The sequence below is a fragment of the Scyliorhinus canicula genome, chromosome 20 (genome assembly GCF_902713615.1).
Source record: "Scyliorhinus canicula chromosome 20, sScyCan1.1, whole genome shotgun sequence".
Taxonomy (NCBI): Eukaryota; Metazoa; Chordata; class Chondrichthyes; order Carcharhiniformes; family Scyliorhinidae; genus Scyliorhinus; species Scyliorhinus canicula.
This window is the reverse complement of record NC_052165.1, coordinates 1-21744: the sequence shown is the minus strand read 5'-3', so window position 1 is coordinate 21744 and position 21744 is coordinate 1. Positions and strand designations below refer to the sequence as shown.

The following is a 21744-nucleotide window of genomic DNA, read 5'->3' as shown; positions in this document are numbered from 1 at the left end:
GAGGTGGCCCAGTCCCAGAGGGAGGTGGCCCAGTCCCAGAGGGAGGTGGCCCAGTCCCAGAGGGAGGTGGCCCAGTCCCAGAGGGAGGTGGCCCAGTCCCAGAGGGAGGTGGCCCAGTCCCAGAGGGAGGTGGCCCAGTCCCAGAGGGAGGTGGCCCAGTCCCAGAGGGAGGTGGCCCAGTCCCAGAGGGAGGTGGCCCAGTCCCAGAGGGAGGTGGCCCAGTCCCAGAGGGAGGTGGCCCAGTCCCAGAGGGAGGTGGCCCAGTCCCAGAGGGAGGTGGCCCAGTCCCAGAGGGAGGTGGCCCAGTCCCAGAGGGAGGTGGCCCAGTCCCAGAGGGAGGTGGCCCAGTCCCAGAGGGAGGTGGCCCAGTCCCAGAGGGAGGTGGCCCAGTCCCAGAGGGAGGTGGCCCAGTCCCAGAGGGAGGTGGCCCAGTCCCAGAGGGAGGTGGCCCAGTCCCAGAGGGAGGTGGCCCAGTCCCAGAGGGAGGTGGCCCAGTCCCAGAGGGAGGTGGCCCAGTCCCAGAGGGAGGTGGCCCAGTCCCAGAGGGAGGTGGCCCAGTCCCAGAGGGAGGTGGCCCAGTCCCAGAGGGAGGTGGCCCAGTCCCAGAGGGAGGTGGCCCAGTCCCAGAGGGAGGTGGCCCAGTCCCAGAGGGAGGTGGCCCAGTCCCAGAGGGAGGTGGCCCAGTCCCAGAGGGAGGTGGCCCAGTCCCAGAGGGAGGTGGCCCAGTCCCAGAGGGAGGTGGCCCAGTCCCAGAGGGAGGTGGCCCAGTCCCAGAGGGAGGTGGCCCAGTCCCAGAGGGAGGTGGCCCAGTCCCAGAGGGAGGTGGCCCAGTCCCAGAGGGAGGTGGCCCAGTCCCAGAGGGAGGTGGCCCAGTCCCAGAGGGAGGTGGCCCAGTCCCAGAGGGAGGTGGCCCAGTCCCAGAGGGAGGTGGCCCAGTCCCAGAGGGAGGTGGCCCAGTCCCAGAGGGAGGTGGCCCAGTCCCAGAGGGAGGTGGCCCAGTCCCAGAGGGAGGTGGCCCAGTCCCAGAGGGAGGTGGCCCAGTCCCAGAGGGAGGTGGCCCAGTCCCAGAGGGAGGTGGCCCAGTCCCAGAGGGAGGTGGCCCAGTCCCAGAGGGAGGTGGCCCAGTCCCAGAGGGAGGTGGCCCAGTCCCAGAGGGAGGTGGCCCAGTCGCAGAGGGAGGTGGCCCAGTCCCAGAGGGAGGTGGCCCAGTCCCAGAGGGAGGTGGCCCAGTCCCAGAGGGAGGTGGCCCAGTCCCAGAGGGAGGTGGCCCAGTCCCAGAGGGAGGTGGCCCAGTCCCAGAAGGACTAAGCTAAACCAGATGGCATGTCAATCACTGCAGTACAATCATTTTTTTTTAAAAGTTTAATGGGCTGGAGACATTTAAATCACTTACAGCAGAGTTCCAAAGCTATGCTTTCTGCAATTTTGAATGCATAATGGAAAAGTGTTCGAACATATCTCAGCACCTACACAATGCTGATTAATGTAATGGTCCACATATTTTTGCAGGGAATAGCTCTCTAATTGATCATTGCAGTAAAACCACATATAACTTACAATACAATATCAAACTAGTAAAACAACAAAGTTATTTTATTTCAAAGCCATTCAATGGTAAAATCAGGTGACTTTTGTTTTGTTCTCCACTTCGAACCAGAGTTCCCTGTGGTTCAGGACTCTTCTGAGTAGCCCTGAATAGTGTGTTTTCATGGATAGGGGCTGACTCCACAAAAACCACGAGGGGGTTTAATGTGCCCACCCATGCAATGAAGCCAGCAAGGGTGGGCGTGCTGCATGCAGGCCAACCGCCCATATCCTTATCCCACCCAGCAAGAATTTACCAGAAACAGGAATGGGGGTGAAAATCCCAGAATTGAGTCCCACTTGCCATTTTTAAAGGGCTGCTAATACAGGCCGACTCCATGAAAATCCCGACCTCCCTTTGAACAAGACTAATACATTCGACAAGAACATAATCTTTCTTAACCCTTTTTGATTTTGCCACGGTATTTTTAAATTTATCTTTTTATGGTCATCAGATGGCAACATTTCATCACTACAAAGAATGATACCTTCATTAACACCATTTTTGAGGGTATAAATAGTTTTGTTTCCATGCCGACTGGTCCCGCATTTATTTTAATTTGTGGATGTGGAATCATTGGCAAAGCCAGCATACATTGCCCATCCCAACTAAGAAGGTGATGGTGATCTACCTGCATGAACTGCTTCAGTCCATAAGACCACAAGACACAGGAGCAGAATTAGGCCACTCGGCCCATCGAGTCTGCTCCACCATTCAATCATGGCTGATATCTTCTCATCCCCATAACCCCTGATCCCCTTATTGATCAAAAACCTATCTATCTCTGTCTTAAAGACATTCAGTGAATTGGCCTCCACAGCCTTCTGCGGCAAAGAGCTCCACAGATTCACCACCTTCTGGCTGAAGAAATTCCTCCTCATCTGTTTTAAAGGAGCGTCCCTTTAGTCTGAGATTCTGTCCTCTGCTAGTTTTTCCTCCAAGTGGAAACATCCTCTTCACGTCCACACTATAAAGGCCTCGCAGTATCCTGTAAGTTTCAATAAGATCCCCCCTCATGCTTCCAACGAGTATAGACCGTCCCTCATACGACAAGCTCTTAATTCCAGGGAGTGGACACTCGCCCAGTACAGGAACACCCACAATGCTTTTTCCTGTGGTAGTTTATACAACTTAAGTGCCTTGCTTGGTCATTTCAGAGGGCAATTGCGAATGAATAACATTGCTGTGAACCTGGGATCATGTGTAGGTCAGACCAGGTAAGATTGGCAGATTTACTTCCCTGAAGGAAAGACATTTATGAACCAGATAGTTTTGATAACAATTATTATGAATTAATTGAATTTTAAATTTGCCCAGCTGCCATGATGCGGTTTGAACTCATGTCCAGGCCTGCAATCTCTCTGACTGGGAATTCAAGCCTCTATCCTTGCACTTCTGCTCTTGGCCAGATTAGTAAAACTGGTCCACTCAGTAACGAATAGAGTATCCTGCTCCTGCATCATGTAAGATATAAATGTTTGGCCTTAAACCTACACCGGCATTGGAGGTGAAAGGGCCATTTGGGGCACACATTCATTACTGAATCAGTTTAATTTCTATGAGGTTGCCCGAGAAGAAAGAACATCCCATATTTCTACAGCTCACCTGCAAGTGTCCGGCAATCACACGCCCATTGGGAAAGAGGTAGTTAGCCACTTGACACACAGGATCCACTAGGCCCAACGATTTGCAATGTTCTTGAGCTTCCAGACAGGCATACTTGAATCTGGATTCTGCCTGCCCCAATACAGATAACATGCCACTGGGAGTGGAATCCGATGCCTCCTGCATAGCCTCTGCTCGAACTTTCACTGCATAGAGAGCTGTTGTGGAAACGATCAAGGGTGGACACTTTCATCTTTGTAATCTTTTACTTTTTCAAAGAAGCTACTTGGATGATTTCACAAATACATTTAATCAATCTTGAACACAGAAGAATATTTGTAAGGGAGAATACAAAAGCATCAAAATCATAGAAGAGAATTGGTACTTTCAGGGTTATTAATAAAAGGATCAACATAAAAATCTGAAAATGAAAGTCAGGACTCCAAATGTAATAAATATTGTAAAGCTAAAAAAGGGAGGTTAGAAAGGTTAAAAGGAAGTGCCAGATCGAATTAAACATAGTGTCAAAAACAGAACTGTAATGTAACACCACTGTTTAAGGGAGGGAGGCAGAAGATGGGAAATTATAGACTGGTTAGCCCGACTTCGGTAATTGGTAAGATTTTAGAGCCCATTATTAATGATGAGATCGCGAAGCACTTGGAAGTGCATGGTAAAATAGGACTGAGTCAGCATGGCTTCGTCAAGGGGAGGTCATGTCTACAAATCTGTTAGAGTTCTTTGAGGAAGTAACAAAGAAGTTAGACAAAGGAGAACCAGCGGACGTGATTTATTTCGATTTCCAACAGGCCTTTGACAAGGTGCCGCATAAGAGGCGGTTAAATAAGTTAAGAGCCCATGGTGTTAAGGGTAAGATCTTGGAGAGGATTGGTTGACTGGCAGAAGGCAGAGAGTGGGGATAAAGGGGTCTTTTTCAGGATGGCAGCCGGTGACTAGTGGTGTGCCTCAGGGGTCTGTGCTGGGACCACAACTTTTCACAATATACATTAATGATCTGAAAGAAGGAACTGAAGCACTTTTGCTAAGTTTGCAGATGATACAAAGATCTGTAGAGGGGCAGGTAGTATTGAGGAATCAAGGTGGCTGCAGAAGGATTTGGACAAGCTAGGAGAGTGGGCAATGAAATGGCAATTGAAATACAGTGTGGGAAAATGTGAGGTTATGCACTTCGGAAGGAGGAATTTAGGCATAGACTATTTTCTAAATGGGGAAATGCTTAAGAAACCAGAAGCACAAAGGGACTTGGGAGCCCTTGTTCATGATTCTCTTAAGGTTTACGTGCAAGTTCAGTCGGCAGTTAGGAAGGCAAATGCAATGTTAGCATTCATGTTGAGAGGGGCTAAACTGCAAGACCAGGGATGTACTTCTGAGGCTGTATAAGGCTCTGGTCAGACTCCATTTGGAGTATTGGGAACAGTTTTTGGGCTCTGTACTAAAGGAAGGATGTGCTGGCCTTGGAAAGGGTCCAGAGGAAGTTCACAAGAATGATCCCTGGAATGAAGAGCTTGTCGTATGAGAAACGGTTGAGGACTATGGGTCTGTACTCGTTGGACTTTAGAAGGATGAGGGGGGATTCTTATTGGAACTTACAGGATACTGCGAGGCCTGGATAGAGTGGACGTGGAGGAAAAACTAGAAGCAGAGGACCCACTCTCAGACTAAAGGGACGATCCTTTAAAACAGAGATGAGGAGGAATTTCTTCAGCCAGAAGGTGGTGAATCTGTGGAACTCTTTGCTGCAGAAGGTCGTGGAGGCCAAATCACCGAATGTCTTTTAAGACAGAGATAGATAGGTTCTTGATTAATAAGGGGTTCCATATGGGGAGAAGGCAGCAGAATGAGGATGAGAAAAATGTCAGCCATGATTGAATGGCGGAGCAGACTCGATGGGCCGAGTGGTCTAATTCGGCTCCTTTGTCTTATGGTCTTATAATTGATGTGCACTCTAACAGCCTATAATCATGGAAAGGTTTGTGTCTTTTCTTATCCTTGGAGTCTGTATCAAATTAAGCAATTCAGCAGCAAGCTGTCATGAATTTAAAAATAAAGATGGTTATTCTCACAAACTTAACCCAAATTAACACATCACCACACACTCGGTCTCATGCATGGACACACACAAAGGCTGGATACAGATAAGGATAACGCCCATCTACAGACTACTTGATTCAGTCCCCGATTTAGAATTTCCTGTCTCCTAAACAGCAGGCTTGCACTTTCTTGATGATTTGAAGTTGAAGTGGAGGTCTTTTAAAACAAAGTGTTCACAGCAGGTTGTAGTCTAATATCCAAGAGGTTGGTTTTCAGGTTTTATTTTTAATAATCTTTAATGTCACAAGTAGGCTTACATTAACACTACAATGAAGTTACTGTGAAAAGCCCCTAGTCGCCACATTGCGGCGCCTGTTCGGGTACACTGAGGGGAAATTCAGAATGTCCAATTCACCTAACAAGCACATCCATCAGGACTTGTGGGAGGAAACTGAAGCACCCGGAGGAAGCCCACGCAAACACAGGGAGAACATGCAGACTCCACACAGTGACCCAAGCCGGGAATCGAACCTGGGAAACTGGAGCTGTGAAGCAACAATACTACCCCCACTGTGCCAACACGCCGCCCTATATAAACTTGGAAACAAGGACAAGTCAACTACTTTGTCTTTTTGATGACTTGCTGCGAATTTCAGAGTATGTTTCTGAGACTGGGTAACACCCGATGGTTCTGATGTATGTCCAAGATCGCAAGAAACTGCAGAGTGTGGTGAACTCAGCCCAATGCATCACATAAGCTTGCCACCCCCACATTGATTCTGTATACACCTCCCGCTGCCTCAGGAAGACAGATAGCATTATCAGAGACCCCTCCCACCCAGGCATTGCATTCTTCCTGACCGTTCCATCAGGCAGAAGGTACAGAAGTCTGAAGATCCGCACATCCAGACATTGGAATAGCTTCTTCCCCACAGCTACAAGACTACTTAACGACTCCCCCTCGGACTGATCTGTTCCCTGTAAGAACACTATTCACGACGCCCTATGCTGCTCTTGCTCATGTATTTGCTTTGTTCCGCACTGTAACCAATCAGTTTGTTGGTGTACCATTTGTCAATGTACTCTGTCGATTATTCTTGGGTCTACTATGTACGTACTGTGTACGTTCCCTCGGCCACAGAAAAATACTTTTCACTGTACTTCGGTACATGTGGAAATATATTAAATCAAATAAATTCAATGGTTATCATAGAATTATCATAGAATTTACAGTGCAGAAGGAGGCCATTCGGCCCATCGAGTCTGCACCGGCTCTTGGAAAGAGCACCCTACCCAAGGTCAACATCTCCACCCTATCCCCACAACCCAGTAACCCCACCCAATACTAAGGGCAATTTTGGACACTAAGGGCAATTTATCATGGCCAATCCACCTAACCTGCACAGCTTTGGACTGTGGGAGGAAGCCGGAGCACCCGGAGGAAACCCACGCACACACGGGGAGGATGTGTCCGCACAGACAGTGACCCAAGCAGGATTCGAACCTGGGACCCTGGAGCTGTGAAGCAATTGTGCTATCCACAATTCTACCGTGCAGCCCCTATATTATGCTCTATATAGGTTTTCAAAACTTTGATCAGGCACTTGGGCATAGATCAAGCTCACAGAATCTTCCGTTTCCCCATCCCCCCTTAATTTTGGTTAGTCTTATTAAAGTGTTCTTTTTCCTGTTCGTTTCAAGGTCTGTTGAAGGGTTCACACTTGAAACGTTAACCTGTCTTTTCTCTGTTGATGGGCCTGATGTATTTCCACATATCCATTTTCATAATGTTTGCTGTTTTTGATCATATTTATAAAACACACAGAGAAGTATCTGGTGGCAGACCTTTGCTTCAGAAATGCGCCACTAGGAGAGATTACATTCCATCTTTCTTAGCCTCACCTTCAGCAAAGTCTATTGCTCCTGCAAAGACCAGGGCAGCAAACTCTCCCACACTGAATCCTGCAGCTCCAACACACTTCTCAATGGCCTACAGACAAAACAAGACATTGGACTTACTCAGCAACATTAAGAACATCACAATAGATGGTTTAGTGTGAGCTGGGGAACTACACAGTCCCAATTCTAAAATGAAATGCTAATTGTTTAATATTGCAAAGTTAGGGTGGCAATTACTGTCATTGGCAAGCATTAACAAGTATTTTCCTTAAATAGGAGCACAAATAATAAAATATAAATTACCATTTGGAGTATTGCTTTAAAAGGAGGCATGTTGAAGCTTTTCACCTGGCAGAGCACTTTGCAAGAAAACCATTTCAGGGGAAAAAAACAACTTGTACTACATGAGAAGATTATGCTGACTGGTTGGCAAGTGGTTGCCATAGAGAATGCACCAGTTGATGGTGACTGTTAGGAATAGACTATTTCCTGATAGATCTGATAGGTATAAGAATGCTATTTAATCTAACTATTAAGCCCCACTTTTAGTACCTATTTTAAATTAAGGATTTCAGCACTCATAACCTCAGGACATGATAAAACACAGCTTCAACAGAGAGACAGAAAGCCTGACATGCATAATCTAATTGGAGATTAAAACAAAATTTTTACTAAGCAAAGATGAAAAAGCTATTGTTCTGACAAACATATTTTCAAAGACAGTTTGACATTAGGAAATGAGCTGCATCAGTAATCTGATCAAGGACGAAGCAGGCACCATAGCAACATGAAGGCACCATTGTTCATAATGTGGATAAAGCAAAGTCAGCAGAAAACCAGTAGAAACTAGTCTTGATAATAGCACAGAATCGCATTCCATAACATACACAAATATTCAAAACATGAAACATTCAGAACTTTTGTTGCACATTAAAGAATGACAGCTAACCGTCGAATCAAAATCTAACCCAAACCAATTAGGACGACATAGAGGTGTAGGTAGATGGCTCAAGACAGATAAGATTTCCTATAAATGTGATGGTCCGTACGGCCATCTGTATTCCAGGATCATCCTATACTTTGACGTAACTATTCAATATCTCTACTTTCATATTTTCACTTTTCCACTCTAACTCTTGAAGTAAATGCAAGCTGTTTTGCCGTAAGCAAGAAACCATTTCTGTATTATTCTGAAAGTTAAATTGTGTACAAGTTACTTCTCTTTAAGTCTTTTTGCTGGCCGGACTTAATAACAAAGAACAAACAAAGAACAAAGAAAATTACAACACAGGAACAGGCCCTTCGGCCCTCCCAGCCTGTGCCGATCCAGATCCTTTATCTGAGAATAGATTTAAGTTTCTCCTAATTGTAATTAAATAGAGGCAATAAAGATTCTTGTTTGCATCCGAGAAGTTTAACTCAAATTTCTACTGAGTTTTACTGTCGCAAGACCTCACTAATTTTGCATGGTAGATCTCATCAGTGACTGACAGATAATTGCCAAGCATTGTTTGAAATTTATACCAAGCAGCTTGACCCTGATTGGTCAAGGCAATGCCCTGGGAAATGAACCAGAATGGCTGTCACTTTTCCTCTTCTACTAGTCTCAACACGTCTCTTTTATCAGGGGCTGGTTTCGCTCAGTGGACTAGACAGCTGGTTTGTGATGCAGAACAAGGCCAGCTGCGCGGGTTCAATTCCCGTACCAGTTTACCCAAACAGGCGCCGGAATGTGGCGACTAGGAGCTTTCACACAGTAACTTCATACTTGTGACAATAAAAGATTATTATTATTAAAAGGAAATAAACTTAAACTAGATTATTTGGATGCACTCTAGTCCCCGTAGTGTCCACCAGACGTGGAAGGCCTCAAGTGCACCAAAATGAAAATTATCCCAAAACAACCCCCTCTCCCAGTTAGAAATCAACCAAACTGATATCCACTTGTTGAAGCAGCACTGGGTCACACCGTTCTGTACTGGTTAGCAATCTCAGTGAAGGGTGCAATAGAAATAGTACTACTCGTTTTAGTAATTCACACTAAAGAGGAACCAATGAGCTTAGGTTCATGCTCCTGGTTGATCTCTGGTGACCCTTGTTGAAAGATATTCCAATGGCATTGCGTGTGGACTGGTTAATTCTGATTCCATTACAATCGAATAGTCTGGGTGGTATTCACAATTTATACCTATACATGAAGAACATCCACTTAAGGCAAATACTTGAGGAAGCATGTGGCTGCCTGGGCAACAAATCAGAGAGCCAAAGAACAAATAAAAGTACAGCACAGGAACAGGCCCTTCAGCCCTCCAAGCCCGTGCCGACCATGCTGCCCGACTAAACTACAATCTTCTACACTTCCTGGGTCCGTATCCCTCTATTCCCATCCTATTCATGTATTTGTCAAGATGCCCCTTAAATGTCACTATCGTCCCTGCTTTCACCACCTCCTCCGGCAGCGAGTTCCAGGCACCCACTACCCTCTGTGTAAAAAACTTGCCTCGTACATCTACTCTAAACCTTGCCCCTCGCACCTTAAACCTATGCCCCCTAGTAATTGACCCCTCTACCGTGGGGGAAAGCCTCTGACTATCCACTCTGTCTATGCCCCTCACAATTTTGTAGACTTTTATCAGGTCGCCCCTCAACCTCCGTCGTTCCAGTGAGAACAAACCGAGTTTATTCAACCGCTCCTCATAGCTAATGCCCTCCATACCAGGCAACATCCTGGTAAATCTCTTCTGCACCCTCTCTAAAGCCTCCACATCCTTCTGGTAGTGTGGCGACCAGAATTGAACACTATACTCCAAGTGTGGCCTAACTAAGGTTCTATACAGCTGCAACATGACTTGCCAATTCTTATACTCAATGCCCCGGCCAATGAAGGCAAGCATGCCGTATGCCTTCTTGACTACCTTCTCCACCTGTGTTGCCCCCTTTCAGTGATCTGTGGACATGTACACCTAGATCTCTCTGCCTTTCAATACTCGAGGGTTCTGCCATTCACTGTATATTTCCCTACCTGCATTAGACCTTCCAAAATGCATTACCTCACATTTGTCCGGATTAAACTCCATCTGCCATCTCTCCACCCAAGTCTCCAAACGATCTAAATCCTGCTGTATCCTCTGACAGTCCTCATCGCTATCCGCAATTCCACCAACCTTTGTGTCATCTGCAAACTTACTAATCAGACTAGTTTAATTTTCCTCCAAATCATATATATATATATATACTATGAACAGCAAAGGTCCCAGCACTGATCCCTGCGGAACACTACTAGTCACAGCCCTCCAATCAGAAAAGCACCCTTCCATTGCTACTCTCTGCCTTCGATGACCTAGCCAGTTCTGTATCCACCATGCCGGCTCACCCCTGATCCCGTGTGACTTCACCTTTCATACCAGTCTGCCATCAGGGACCTTGTCAAAGGCCTTACTGAAGTTCATATAGACAACATCCACTGTCCTACCTGCATCAACCATCCATTTACCAGAATGTTGCCTGGTATGGAGGGAAGATCTTATGAGGGAAGGATGAGGGACTTGAGGCTGTTTTCATTAGAGAGAAGAATGTTAAGAGGTGACTTAATTGAGGCATACAAGATGATCAGAGGATTAGATAGGGTGGACAGTGAGAGCCTTTTTCCTCGGATGGTGATGTCTAGCACGAGGGGAAATAGCTTTAAATTGAGGGGAGATAAATACAGGACAGATGTCAGAGGTAGGTTCTTTTCTCAGAGAGTAGTACGGGCGTGGAATGCCCTGCCTGCAATAGTAGTGGACTCGCCAACACTAAAGGCATTCAAATGGTCATTGGATAGACATATGGGTAAGGGAATAGTGTAGATGGGCTTTAGAGTGGTTTCACAGGTCGGCGCAACATCGAGGGGCGAAGGGCCTGTACTGCGCTGTAATGTTCTATGTTCTATATTTGTGACCTCCTAGTGAGTCACGACCTGCCCTTCACAAAACCGTGCTGCCTCCCGCTAATACGTCCATTTGCTTCTAAATGGGAGTAGATCCTGTCTCGAAGAATTCTCTCCAGTAATTTCCCTACCACTGACGTAAGGCTCACCGGCCTGTAGTTCCTGGATTATCCTTGCTATCCTTCTTAAACAAAGGAACATTGGCTATTCTCCATAGACTATTTTCTAAATGGGGAAATGCTTAGGAAATCAGAAGCACAAAGGGACTTGGGAGTCCTTGTTCAGGATTCTCTTACGGTTAACGGGCAGGTTCAGTCGGCAGTTAGGAAGGCAAATGCAATGTTAGCATTCATGTCGAGAGGGCTAGAATACAAAAGCAGGGATGTACTTCTGAGGCTGTATAATGCTCTGGTCAGACCCCGCTTGGAGTATTGTGAGCAGTTCTGGGTCCCGTATCTAAGAAAGGATGTGGTGGCCTTGGAAAGGGTCCAGAGGAGGTTCACAAGAAAGATCATTGGAATGAAGAGCTAGTCAGACTAAAGGGACGATCCTTTAAAACAGAGACGAGGGTGGGATTTCTTCAGCCAGAGGGTGGTGAATCTGTGGAACGTTTTGCCGCAGAAGGCTGTGGAGGGCAAATCACTGAGTGTCTTTAAGACAGAGATAGATACGTTCTTGATTAATAAGGGGATCAGGGGTTAAGGTGGATAAGTTTCCAGGGCCAAAGTCTCCTGGGCCAAATGGGTTTTACCCCAGAATATGGAGGGAAGCAAGGGAGGAAATTTCTGGGGCCTGGACTGACATTTTTGTTTGCTCATTGGCTGCAGCTGAGATCCCAGAGGACTGGAGAATAGTGAATGTGATACCGCTGTTTAAGAAAGGTAGCAGGGTTAATCCAGGAAACTATAGCCGGTGAGCCTCACGTCGGTAGTAGGTAAATTATTAGAGAGAATTCTGAGGGACAATATTTATACCCATTTGGAAGCAAAGAGACAGATAAGTGGGTAGATAAGTAGATTTAGGACTGAGTTTAGGAGGAACTTCTTCACCCAAAGGGTTGTGAATCTATGGAATTCCTTGCCCAGTGAAGCAGTTGAGGCTCCTTCATTAAATGTTTTTAAGGTAAAGATAGATAGTTTTTTGAAGAATAAAGGGATTAAGGGTTATGGTGTTCGGGCCGGAAAGTGGAGCTGAGTCCACAAAAGATCAGCCATGATCTAATTGAATGGCGGAGCAGGCTCGAGGGGCCAGATGGCCTACTCCTGCTCCTAGTTCTTATGTTCTTATAAGCGATAGACAGCATGGTTTTGTGGAGGGGAGGTCATGCCTCACTAACTTGATCGAGTTTTTTGAGGAGGTGACCAGGATGATTGATATGGGGAGGGTGGTGGATGTTGCTAACATGGAGTTCAGTAAAGCCTTTGACAAGGTGCCTCATGGCAGACTGGTACAAAGGGTGAAGTCACACGGGATCAGAGGTGAGGTGGTAAGATGGATGCAGAACTGGCTCGGTCACAGAAGGTAGCAGTAGAAGGGTGTTTTTCTCAATGGAAGGTTACGACTAGTAATGTTACACAGGGATCTATGCTGGGGCCTCTGTTGTTTGTCGTGCACATAAACGATTTGGAGGAAAAAGTAGCTGGTCTGGTTTGTGGATGACACCAAGGTTGGTGGAGTGGCAGATGGTGTTGAGGACTGTCAGAGGATACAGCAGGACATAGATAGTTTGGAGACTTGGGCAGAGAAATGGCAAATGGAGTTTAATCTGGACAAATGTGACGTAATGCATTTTGGTAGGTCTAACATGGAAGGAAAATATACCATAAATGGCAACCTCTTGGGAATATAGAAAATCAGAGAGATCTGGGCATGCAGGCACACATATCTTTGAAGGTGCAACACAAGTGAACAAGGTAGTCAAGAAAGCATACGGATTGCTTGCCTTCATTGGACGAGTATCGAGTATTGAGGAACAGTGGAGAACCTTCCAAGCTATTTTTCACAGTGCTCAGCAAGGTTTATACCCACAAAAAGGAAGGACGGTAGAAAGAGGGAAAATCGACCGTAGATATCTAAGGAAATAAGGGAGAGTATCAAATTGAAGGAAAGAGCATACAAAGTGGCAAAGATTGGTGGGAGACTAGAGGACTGGGAAATATTTAAGGGGCAACAGAAAGCTACTAAAAAAGCTATAAAGAGTAAGATAGAGTATAAGAGTAAACTTGCTCAGAATATAAAAACAGACAGCAAAAGTTTTTACAAATATATAAAGCAAAAAAGAGTGGCTAAGGTAAATATTGGTCCTTTAGAGGATGAGAACGGAGTTTGAATAATGGGAGATGAGGAAATGGCTGAGGAACTGAACAGGTTTTTTGGTTCGGTCTTCACAGTGGAAGACACAAATAACATACCAGCGACTGATAGAAATGAGGCTATGACAGGTGAGGACTTTGAGAGGATTGTTATCACTAAGGAGGTAGTGATGGGCAAGCTAATGGGGCTAAAGGTAGACAAGTCTCCTCGCCCTGATGGAATGCATCCCAGAGTGCTAAAAGAGATGGCTAGGGAAATTGCAGATGCACTAGTGATGATTTACCAAAATTCACTAGACATTGGAAATTAGCAAATGTGACACCACTGTTTAAAAAAGGAGGTAGGCAGAGAGCAGGAAATTATAGGCCAGTGAGCTTAACGTCGGTAGTAGGGAAGATGCTGGAATCTATCATCAAGGAAGAAATAGCGAGGCATCTGGATAGAAATTGTCCCATTGGGCAGGCGCAGCATGGGTTCATAAAGTGCCTAACTAATTTAGTGGAATTTTTTGAGGACATTACCAGTGCAGTAGATAACGGGGAGCCAATGGATGTGGTATATCTGGATTTCCAGAAAGCTTTTGACAAGGTGCCACACAAAAGGCTGCTGCATAAGATAAAGATGCATGGCATTAAGGGTAAAGTAGTAGCATGGATAGAGGATTGGTTAATTAATAGAAAGAGTGGGGATTAATGGGTGCTTCTCTGGTTGGCTAGTGGTGTCCCTCAGGGATCCGTGTTGGGCCCACAGTTGTTCACAATTTACATAGATGATTTAGAGTTGGAGACCAAGGGCAATGTGTCAAAGTTTGCAGATGACACTATGATGAGTGGTAAAGCGAAAAGTGCAGAGGATACTGGAAGTCTGCAGAGGGATTTGGATAGGTTAAGTGAATGGGCTAGGGTCTGGCAAATGGAATACAATGTTGACAAATGAGGGTATCCATTTTGGTAGCTATAACAGCAAACGGGATTATTATTTAAACAATAAAATATTAAAGCATGCTGCTGTGCAGAGAGACCTGGGTGTGCTAGTGCATGAGTCACAGAAAGTTGGTTTACAGGTGCAACAGGTGATTAAGAAGGCAAATGGAATTTTGTCCTTCATTGCTGGAGAGATGGAGTTTAAGACTAGGGAGATTATGCTGCAGTTGTATAAGGTGTTAGCGAGGCCACACCTGGAGTATTGTGTTCAGTTTTGGTCTCCTTACTTGAGAAAGGACGTACTGGCACTGGAGGGTGTGCAGAGGAGATTCACGAGGTTCATCCCAGAGCTGAAGGGGTTGGATTACGAGGAGAGGTTGAGTAGACTGGGTCTGTACTCGTTGGAATTTAGAAGGATGAGGGGGGATCTTATAGAAACATTTAAAATTATGAAGGGAAGGACAGCACGGTGGCCTAGTGGTTAGCACAACCGCCTCACGGCGCTGAGGTCCCAGGTTCGATCCCGACTCTGGGTCACTGTCCGTGTGGAGTTTGCACATTCTCCCCGTGTCTGCGTGGGTTTCGCCCCCACAACCCAAAAACGTGCAAGCTAGGTGGATTGGCCACGCTAAATTGCCCCTTAATTGGAAAAATGATTGGGTACACTCAATTTATAAAAAAAAATAAAAAAATTATGAAGGGAATAGATAGGATAGATGCGGGCAGGTTGTTTCCACTGGCGGGTGAAAGCAGAACTAGGGGGCATGGCCTCAAAATAAGGGAAAGTATATTTAGGACTTAGTTTAGGAGGAACTTCTTCACCCAAAGAGTTGTGAATCTATGGAATTCCTTGCCCAGTGAAGCAGTTGAGGCTCCTTCATTAAATGTTTTTAAGGTAAAGATAGATAGTTTTTTGAAGAATAAAGGGATTAAGGGTTATGGTGTTCGGGCCGGAAAGTGGAGCTGAGTCCACAAAAGATCAGCCATGATCTCATTGAATGGCGGAGTAGGCTCGAGGGGCCAGATGGCCGAATCCTGCTCCTAGTTCTTATGTTCTTATGTATAAAAACTGGCAGGTTAGGCTACAGTTGTACAGAAGCTTGGTAAGGCTGCGCTTGGAATATTGCGCACAATTATGGTCGCCATACTACTAGAAGGAAGGGGAGGCTTTGGAGAGGGTGCAGAGGAGGTTTACCAGGATGTTGCCTGGTCTGGAGGGGGTTAGCTACGTGGAGAGGCTGAACAGACTCAAATTGTTTTCATTAGAAAGACGGAGGTCGAGGGGTGACCTGATAAGAGGTCGATAAGGTTATGAGAGGCATGGCTAGAGTGGATGGGCAGGCACTCTTTCCCAGGATGGAGGGGTCAATCCCCAGGGGGCATTGGTTTAAGGTCCGTGGGGCAAAGTTTGGAGGAGATGTGCGAGGCAGGTGTTTTGTGCAGAGGGTGGTGAGTGCATTGAACGCATTGCCAGGGGCGGTTGTGGAAGCTGATACATTAACGGCTTTCAAAAGGCATCTTGACAAACACATGGATAGGATGGGTATAGAGGGATACAGCACAAGGAAGTGCTGAGGGTTTTGGTATCATGACCAGTACAGGCTTGGAAGGCCAAAGGGCCTGTTCCTGTGCTGTATTGTTCTTTGTTATGGTGAGAAGGCAGGAGAACGGGGATGAGAAAATATCAGTCATGATTGAATGGGGGAGCAGACTCGATGCGCCAAGTGGCCTAATTCTGCTCCTATGTCTTATGGTCTTATGATAGACCAACTACTGAGTGGTATTTTTGAAGATCCTACTGTTAACCACACACATATTCACATCACCATAGAGAAATATTTCCCAATTGGGGAGGAAGGAAGGCGGCCACAATCTTGTTTTTTCTGCACGTGTGTTCCTGACCTGGATCCTATTGCTGTACAACTACAATAACTTTTATTTATATAACACCTTTATATACTAAAACATTCTGAACAATGGGCGAAATTCTCGATCTGTTGTTAGGACGGAATTGCATGCGGTTCGATTTCCCACCAGAGGCTCTGTTGGGTATGTAATAGGCCAGCAGTCTACTGGCACGATTCCGATCAATTGCCAGCCCAGCGGGCGTTCTAACCACAGGGGCCAGAGTTAGCGGCAAAGAGCCTTGCAGCTGCTTTTTAAAAAATATATATTTTGACTTACAAAAACCTCCTTTCCCAATCCCCCTTGCCTCTACCCTTCTCAACCTCCCATGCATCCTCACTCGCCCCTGCTGACAGCTTAGTTTTTCTCAAATAAATCGATGAATGGCTGCCACCTCCGAGCAAACCCCGACAACAATCTCCTCAGGGCAAACTTAATTTTCTCAAGTCTGAGAAATCCCACTATGTCACTGACCCACACCCCCGACTTTGGGGGTTCCGAGTTCATCCTTCCCAGTGAGAACCGTCTCCGGGCCAGGGAGGCAAAGGCCAGGAATTCGGCCTCTCTCACCCACTGGGCTCCCGGATCTTCAGCCACACCAAAAATTGGCACCCTTGGACTCGGAAGCACCCTTATCTTTATAGGCATATGGTGTGCTAGCCTTTATAAGCAGGGGGATTGAGTTTCGGAACCACAAGGTCATGCTGCAGCTGTACATAACTCTGGTGCGGCCGCACCTGGAGTACTGCGTGCAGTTCTGGTCACCACATTATAGGAAGGATGTGGAAGCTTTGGAAAGGGTTCAGAGGAGATTTACTAGGATGTTGCCTGGTATGGAGGGAAGGTCTTACGAGGAAAGGCTCAGGGAATTGAGGTTGTTTTCGTTAGAGAGGAGAAGGCTGAGAGGTGACTTAATAGAGACATATAAGATAGTCAGAGGGTTAGATAGGGTGGACAGTGAGAGTCTTTTTCCTCGGATGGTGATGACCAACACGAGGGGACATAGCTTTAAATTGAGGGGTGGTAGATATAGGACAGATGTCAGAGGCAGTTTCTTTACTCAGAGAGGAGGAGGAGTGTGGAACGCCCTGCCTGCAATAGTAGTAGACTCGCCAACTTTAAGGGCATTTAAGTGGTCACTGGATAGACATATGGATGAAAATGGAATAGTGTAGGTCAGATAGGCTTCAGATGGTTTCACAGGTCGGCGCAACATCCGAGGGCCGAAGGGCCCGTACTGCGCTGTAGTGTTCTATGTTCTATGTTTAGTATTTCTGACATGACGTCAGAAAACCGCTGCCAGAAATCCCTCCGCCTCGAACATGACCAAAACACACTGACATGGTGCAGGATAACCGCCCAGCGCCTACACCTATCCTCCACCCCTTCAAACACACTGACATGGTGAACAGGATAACCGCCCAGCGCCTACACCTATCCTCCACCCCTTCAAACACACTGACATGGTGCAGGATAACCGCCCAGCGCCTACACCTATCCTCCACCCCTTCAAACACACTGACATGGTGCAGGATAACCGCCCAGCGCCTACACCTATCCTCCACCCCTTCAAACACACTGACATGGTGAACAGGATAACCGCCCAGCGCCTACACCTATCCGCCACCCCTTCAAACACACTGACATGGTGAACAGGATAACCGCCCAGCGCCTACACCTATCCTCCACCCCTTCAAAAAACCTACTCAGCTGGGCCACAGTCATGTGTGCCCTGTGGACCATCTTGAATTGTATCAGGCTGAGCCTAGCACACGACGAGGGTGCATTGACTCACCTCAGGGCCTCCTCTCATAATCCGGTCTCCAACTCCCCATCCAGCTCTTCTCCCCACCTTTGCTTCACCTCCCCTATCGGGGTTCCCTTCCGCTCCATCGGCTCCTTATAGATCTCCGAAACCTTCTCCTCCCCCACTCCTGCTCTCAACATCACCTTATTCTGTAACCCCTGGGGCAGCAGATGCGGGAAGGCCGAAACTTGCCTCCCCACAAAGTCCCTCACCTGCAGATACTGGAACCCATTCCCGCCTGGCAATTCAAACTCCTCCTCCAACTCCTCCCAAGTTTGGGAAGCCCTCATCAATAAAGAGATCTCCAAATCTCTCGATCCCCGACCGCTGCCACCTTCAGACACCCCATCCAGGCCCCCCCCCCGGCGTAAACCCTCAAACCCCATGTGCTGCTGCAACTGTTCCCACACCCTCAGAGCCGCCACTACATCAAAGCTTGTGGAGTACCTGGCTGGCGAGAACGGCAGAGGTGCCGTTACCAGTGCCCCTAAACTCGTGCCCCTACAAGAGGCCGCCTCCAGCCGACCCCTCCCCAACTACCCATCGATATATTCGCCCCCCAGTAATAATTAATAAAATTCGGAAGGGCCAGGCCTCCCCTCCCCCGTTCCCCCACTTCAGCAGCACCTTATTCACCCATGGGGTTTTACCCACCGCACACAAACCCCCAAACCACCGCATTAACTTTTTTTAAAACGCCTTCGGGATAAAAATTGGAAGGCTCTGGAACCGTCATCTTCACCATCTGAACCCTCCCCGCTAGTGACAATGGGAGTGCATCCCACCTCCGAAAGCCCCCTCCTCATCTGTTCTATCAACCAACCCAGATTTAGCTTGTGCAACTGCTCCCACCCCCGCGCTACTTGGATATCCTAATATCGTAAGCTCCCCCCATCACTTTTTAAAAAACATTTTAGTGTACCCAATTAATTTTTTCCAATTATGGGGCAATTTAGTGCGCTCAATCCACCTACCTTGCACATCTTTGGGTTGTGGGGGCGAAACCCACGCAACCACAGGGAGAATGTGCAAACTCCACACAGACAGTGACCCAGAGCCAGGATCGAACCTGGGACCTCGGCACCATGAGACAGCGGTGCTAACCACTGCACCACCGTGCTGCCCTTCCCCCACCATCACTTTGAACGGCATCTCCCCCAATCTCATCTCCTGCCCCCTCACCTGGATCGCAAAGACCTCACTCTTGCCCATATTCAATTTATACCCCGAAACCCAGCCAAATTCCTCTAATATCCCCATAATCCCTCCAATCCCCCCAATGGGTCTGAAATACACAGACATAGATCATCCGCATCTAGCGAGACCCTATGTTCCACCCCACCCACGCCCCCGTACCCACCAGCCCTTGACACTCTCAGTGCCCTTGCCAACGGCTCTATAGCCAGAGCAAACATCAGTGGGGAGAGAGGACACGCTTGTCTCGTTCCCCGATGTAGTCCAAAATATCATGAACTGATCCAGCCCGTAAACCCCTGGCCAAACCGCCCCAGGCCCTCCCACAGATAGTCTCACTCAACCCAATCAAAGGCTTTCTCTGATCCATAGCGTCCACTACCTCTACATCTCGTCCCTCTGAGAGCATCATAATTATGTTCAGTACACCTCCTGAGGTTGGTCACCAGGTGCCTCCCCTTAAAGAACCATGTCTTGTCCTCCCCGATCACACAATGCTTTATTCAAGGCCAGGATCTTTGGCAATAGTTTGGCACCTACTTTTAAGGAATTCGGTCTGTATGACCCACATTGTTCGGGGCCCTTTTCTTGCTTCAAAATGAGGGAGATAGACGCCTGCGACAGTGTCGGGGGGAGAACGCCAGGCTTCCTTGCCTCGTTAAAAGCCCTGACCAGCAATGGCCCAAGTACCCGAAAACATCTTGTAGAATTCCCCTGGATAACCATCCGGCCCCAGAGCTTTGCCCGATTGCATTGCCTCCAACCCCTCCACCACCTCTCCCAGTCCAATTGCCCCCCCCCAACCCTCCTCCCCCCTAACCCTCCTCCCCTCCCCCCCCTCCCCCTCCCCCCCTCCTCCCCCCCTCCCTTGTGGTGGTATCATTCGATACCTGGCGACTCGAAGCATTCGGACATAGATAATATAGAAAGAAGACAAATTTCACTGATTGCCCTAATTGGAACAGAGCCACAGAAAAGAACAAGTAGAAAAGGAAATCCACAACAGTACACTTTTGTCAGACTCAAATCCTACATCAAACTTCTGTTCAACTTAAAATATTTTAGCAGTTTGCAAGATTACAGACAGACCTGGCTCCTCCCATGAGTAAACTACACAGACCTGGCTCCTCACATGAATTACATCTGTATCATATTAAGTTCCATACCTAGGGCTAACTATTACTCCCTCATAAATTATCTGCACTCGAAGGAATCTCCAGCAATCAAAACAAGATTGTAACCGAGTGTTTGGAATCAATGGTTAACTCACTTTTCATGATTCTTTCATTACAGCTTTAGCAAACACATTGTCTGGGTACTTAACCTAGATTTGTTTCCCAATATTATTGCAACAAATATAACACTATAACAATTTCAACATCCATCACATCAAATAACCACAGTATTTATATGACTGGTACAGTTCAGTTTCTGGTGCATAGATACCCGACTGCAAATATTACATTGAGATAGAAGTATGAAAACTGTGAAACAAGTGATCCATTTTTCTCTGAATTGTAAATGGAAAGAGAATGTCATTGGTTTCTTTGTAATAAGCAAGAGGTGGTCTAGGGCAAAACAGAAGAGGGATTTGAAGAACACAAACACAAGTTGTACTTACTTCAGGGTTTTCATGTTGGAGCCTTTCCACTGCAGCTAGGGACATGACAAAAACTGCCGGCTGACAGTGAACTGTTTTATTTAACTCTTCCTGGGGTCCATTCACACACAGGGACAGCAGGTCATAACCCAGAATCGTCTGTGCTGCGGTGAATATTTGCCTGGCATTGTGGTACTTCTGGAGCCCTTTGCCCATTCCCACAAAGTGGCTGCCCTGGCCGGGGAAGAGGAGTAGGGAGCTCTGCCCAGGCTGCCTCCTGCTAGGCTCTTTAACCTCAGCATCTTCACTCGGATCCCGCCCGTTGGCTGCTAACAGTTCCCTGATGTCTGGGGCAGTGCCGGAGGGGCGGTATGGAAAGCACAAGGCTGACAGTTGTCTGCAGCCAGTGGCCTTCAGCCAGTGTGGGAGCCTGCGGACCAGTCCAACCAGGCACATGGTGTGTGCGGGCGGGCAGGCAGGCTGGGGGGGAAAGGGAAAGTGACCTGGGGGGGGGGGGGGGGGGGGGGAGTGACCTGTGGGGGGGGGGGGAATGGGAGAGTGACCTGTGGGGGGGGGGGGGGGGGATGGGAGAGTGACCTGTGGGGGGGGGGGGGGATGGGAGAGTGACCTGTGGGGGGGGGATGGGGGATGGGAGAGTGACCTGTGGGGGGGGGGGGGGGGAGATGGGAGAGTGACCTGGGGGGGGGGATGGGAGAGTAACCTGGGGGGGGGGGATGGGAGAGTAACCTGGGGGGGGGGGGATGGGAGAGTAACCTGGGGGGGGGGGGATGGGAGAGTGACCTGTGGGTGGGGGGGGGGATGGGAGAGTGACCTGTGGGTGGGGGGGGGGATGGGAGAGTGACCTGTGGGGGGGGGGGGGTGATGGGAGAGTGACCTGTGGGGGGGGGGGGGTGATGGGAGAGTGACCTGTGG

General features: G+C 47.7%; 1 protein-coding gene across 3 annotated transcripts in view; it reads right to left on the bottom strand.

Moving 5' to 3' along the window:
* mcat (malonyl CoA:ACP acyltransferase (mitochondrial)) overlaps nt 1-21314 on the bottom strand; it is a 33682-nt gene extending 12368 nt beyond the window's left edge. For all 3 annotated transcript variants that reach the window (XR_005458343.1, XR_005458344.1, XM_038780708.1), the window contains exons 1-3: nt 20833-21314; nt 7145-7232; nt 3191-3408 (exon numbers count right to left, since the gene is read on the bottom strand). Coding sequence is in view for 1 of the 3 variants with exons in the window: in XM_038780708.1 (XP_038636636.1) it covers nt 3191-3408; nt 7145-7232; nt 20833-21267 (741 nt within the window). In the remaining 2 variants the exon portion in view is untranslated. The remainder of the gene's footprint in view (nt 1-3190; nt 3409-7144; nt 7233-20832) is intronic.
* Between the last annotated feature and the right edge of the window lie 430 nt (nt 21315-21744).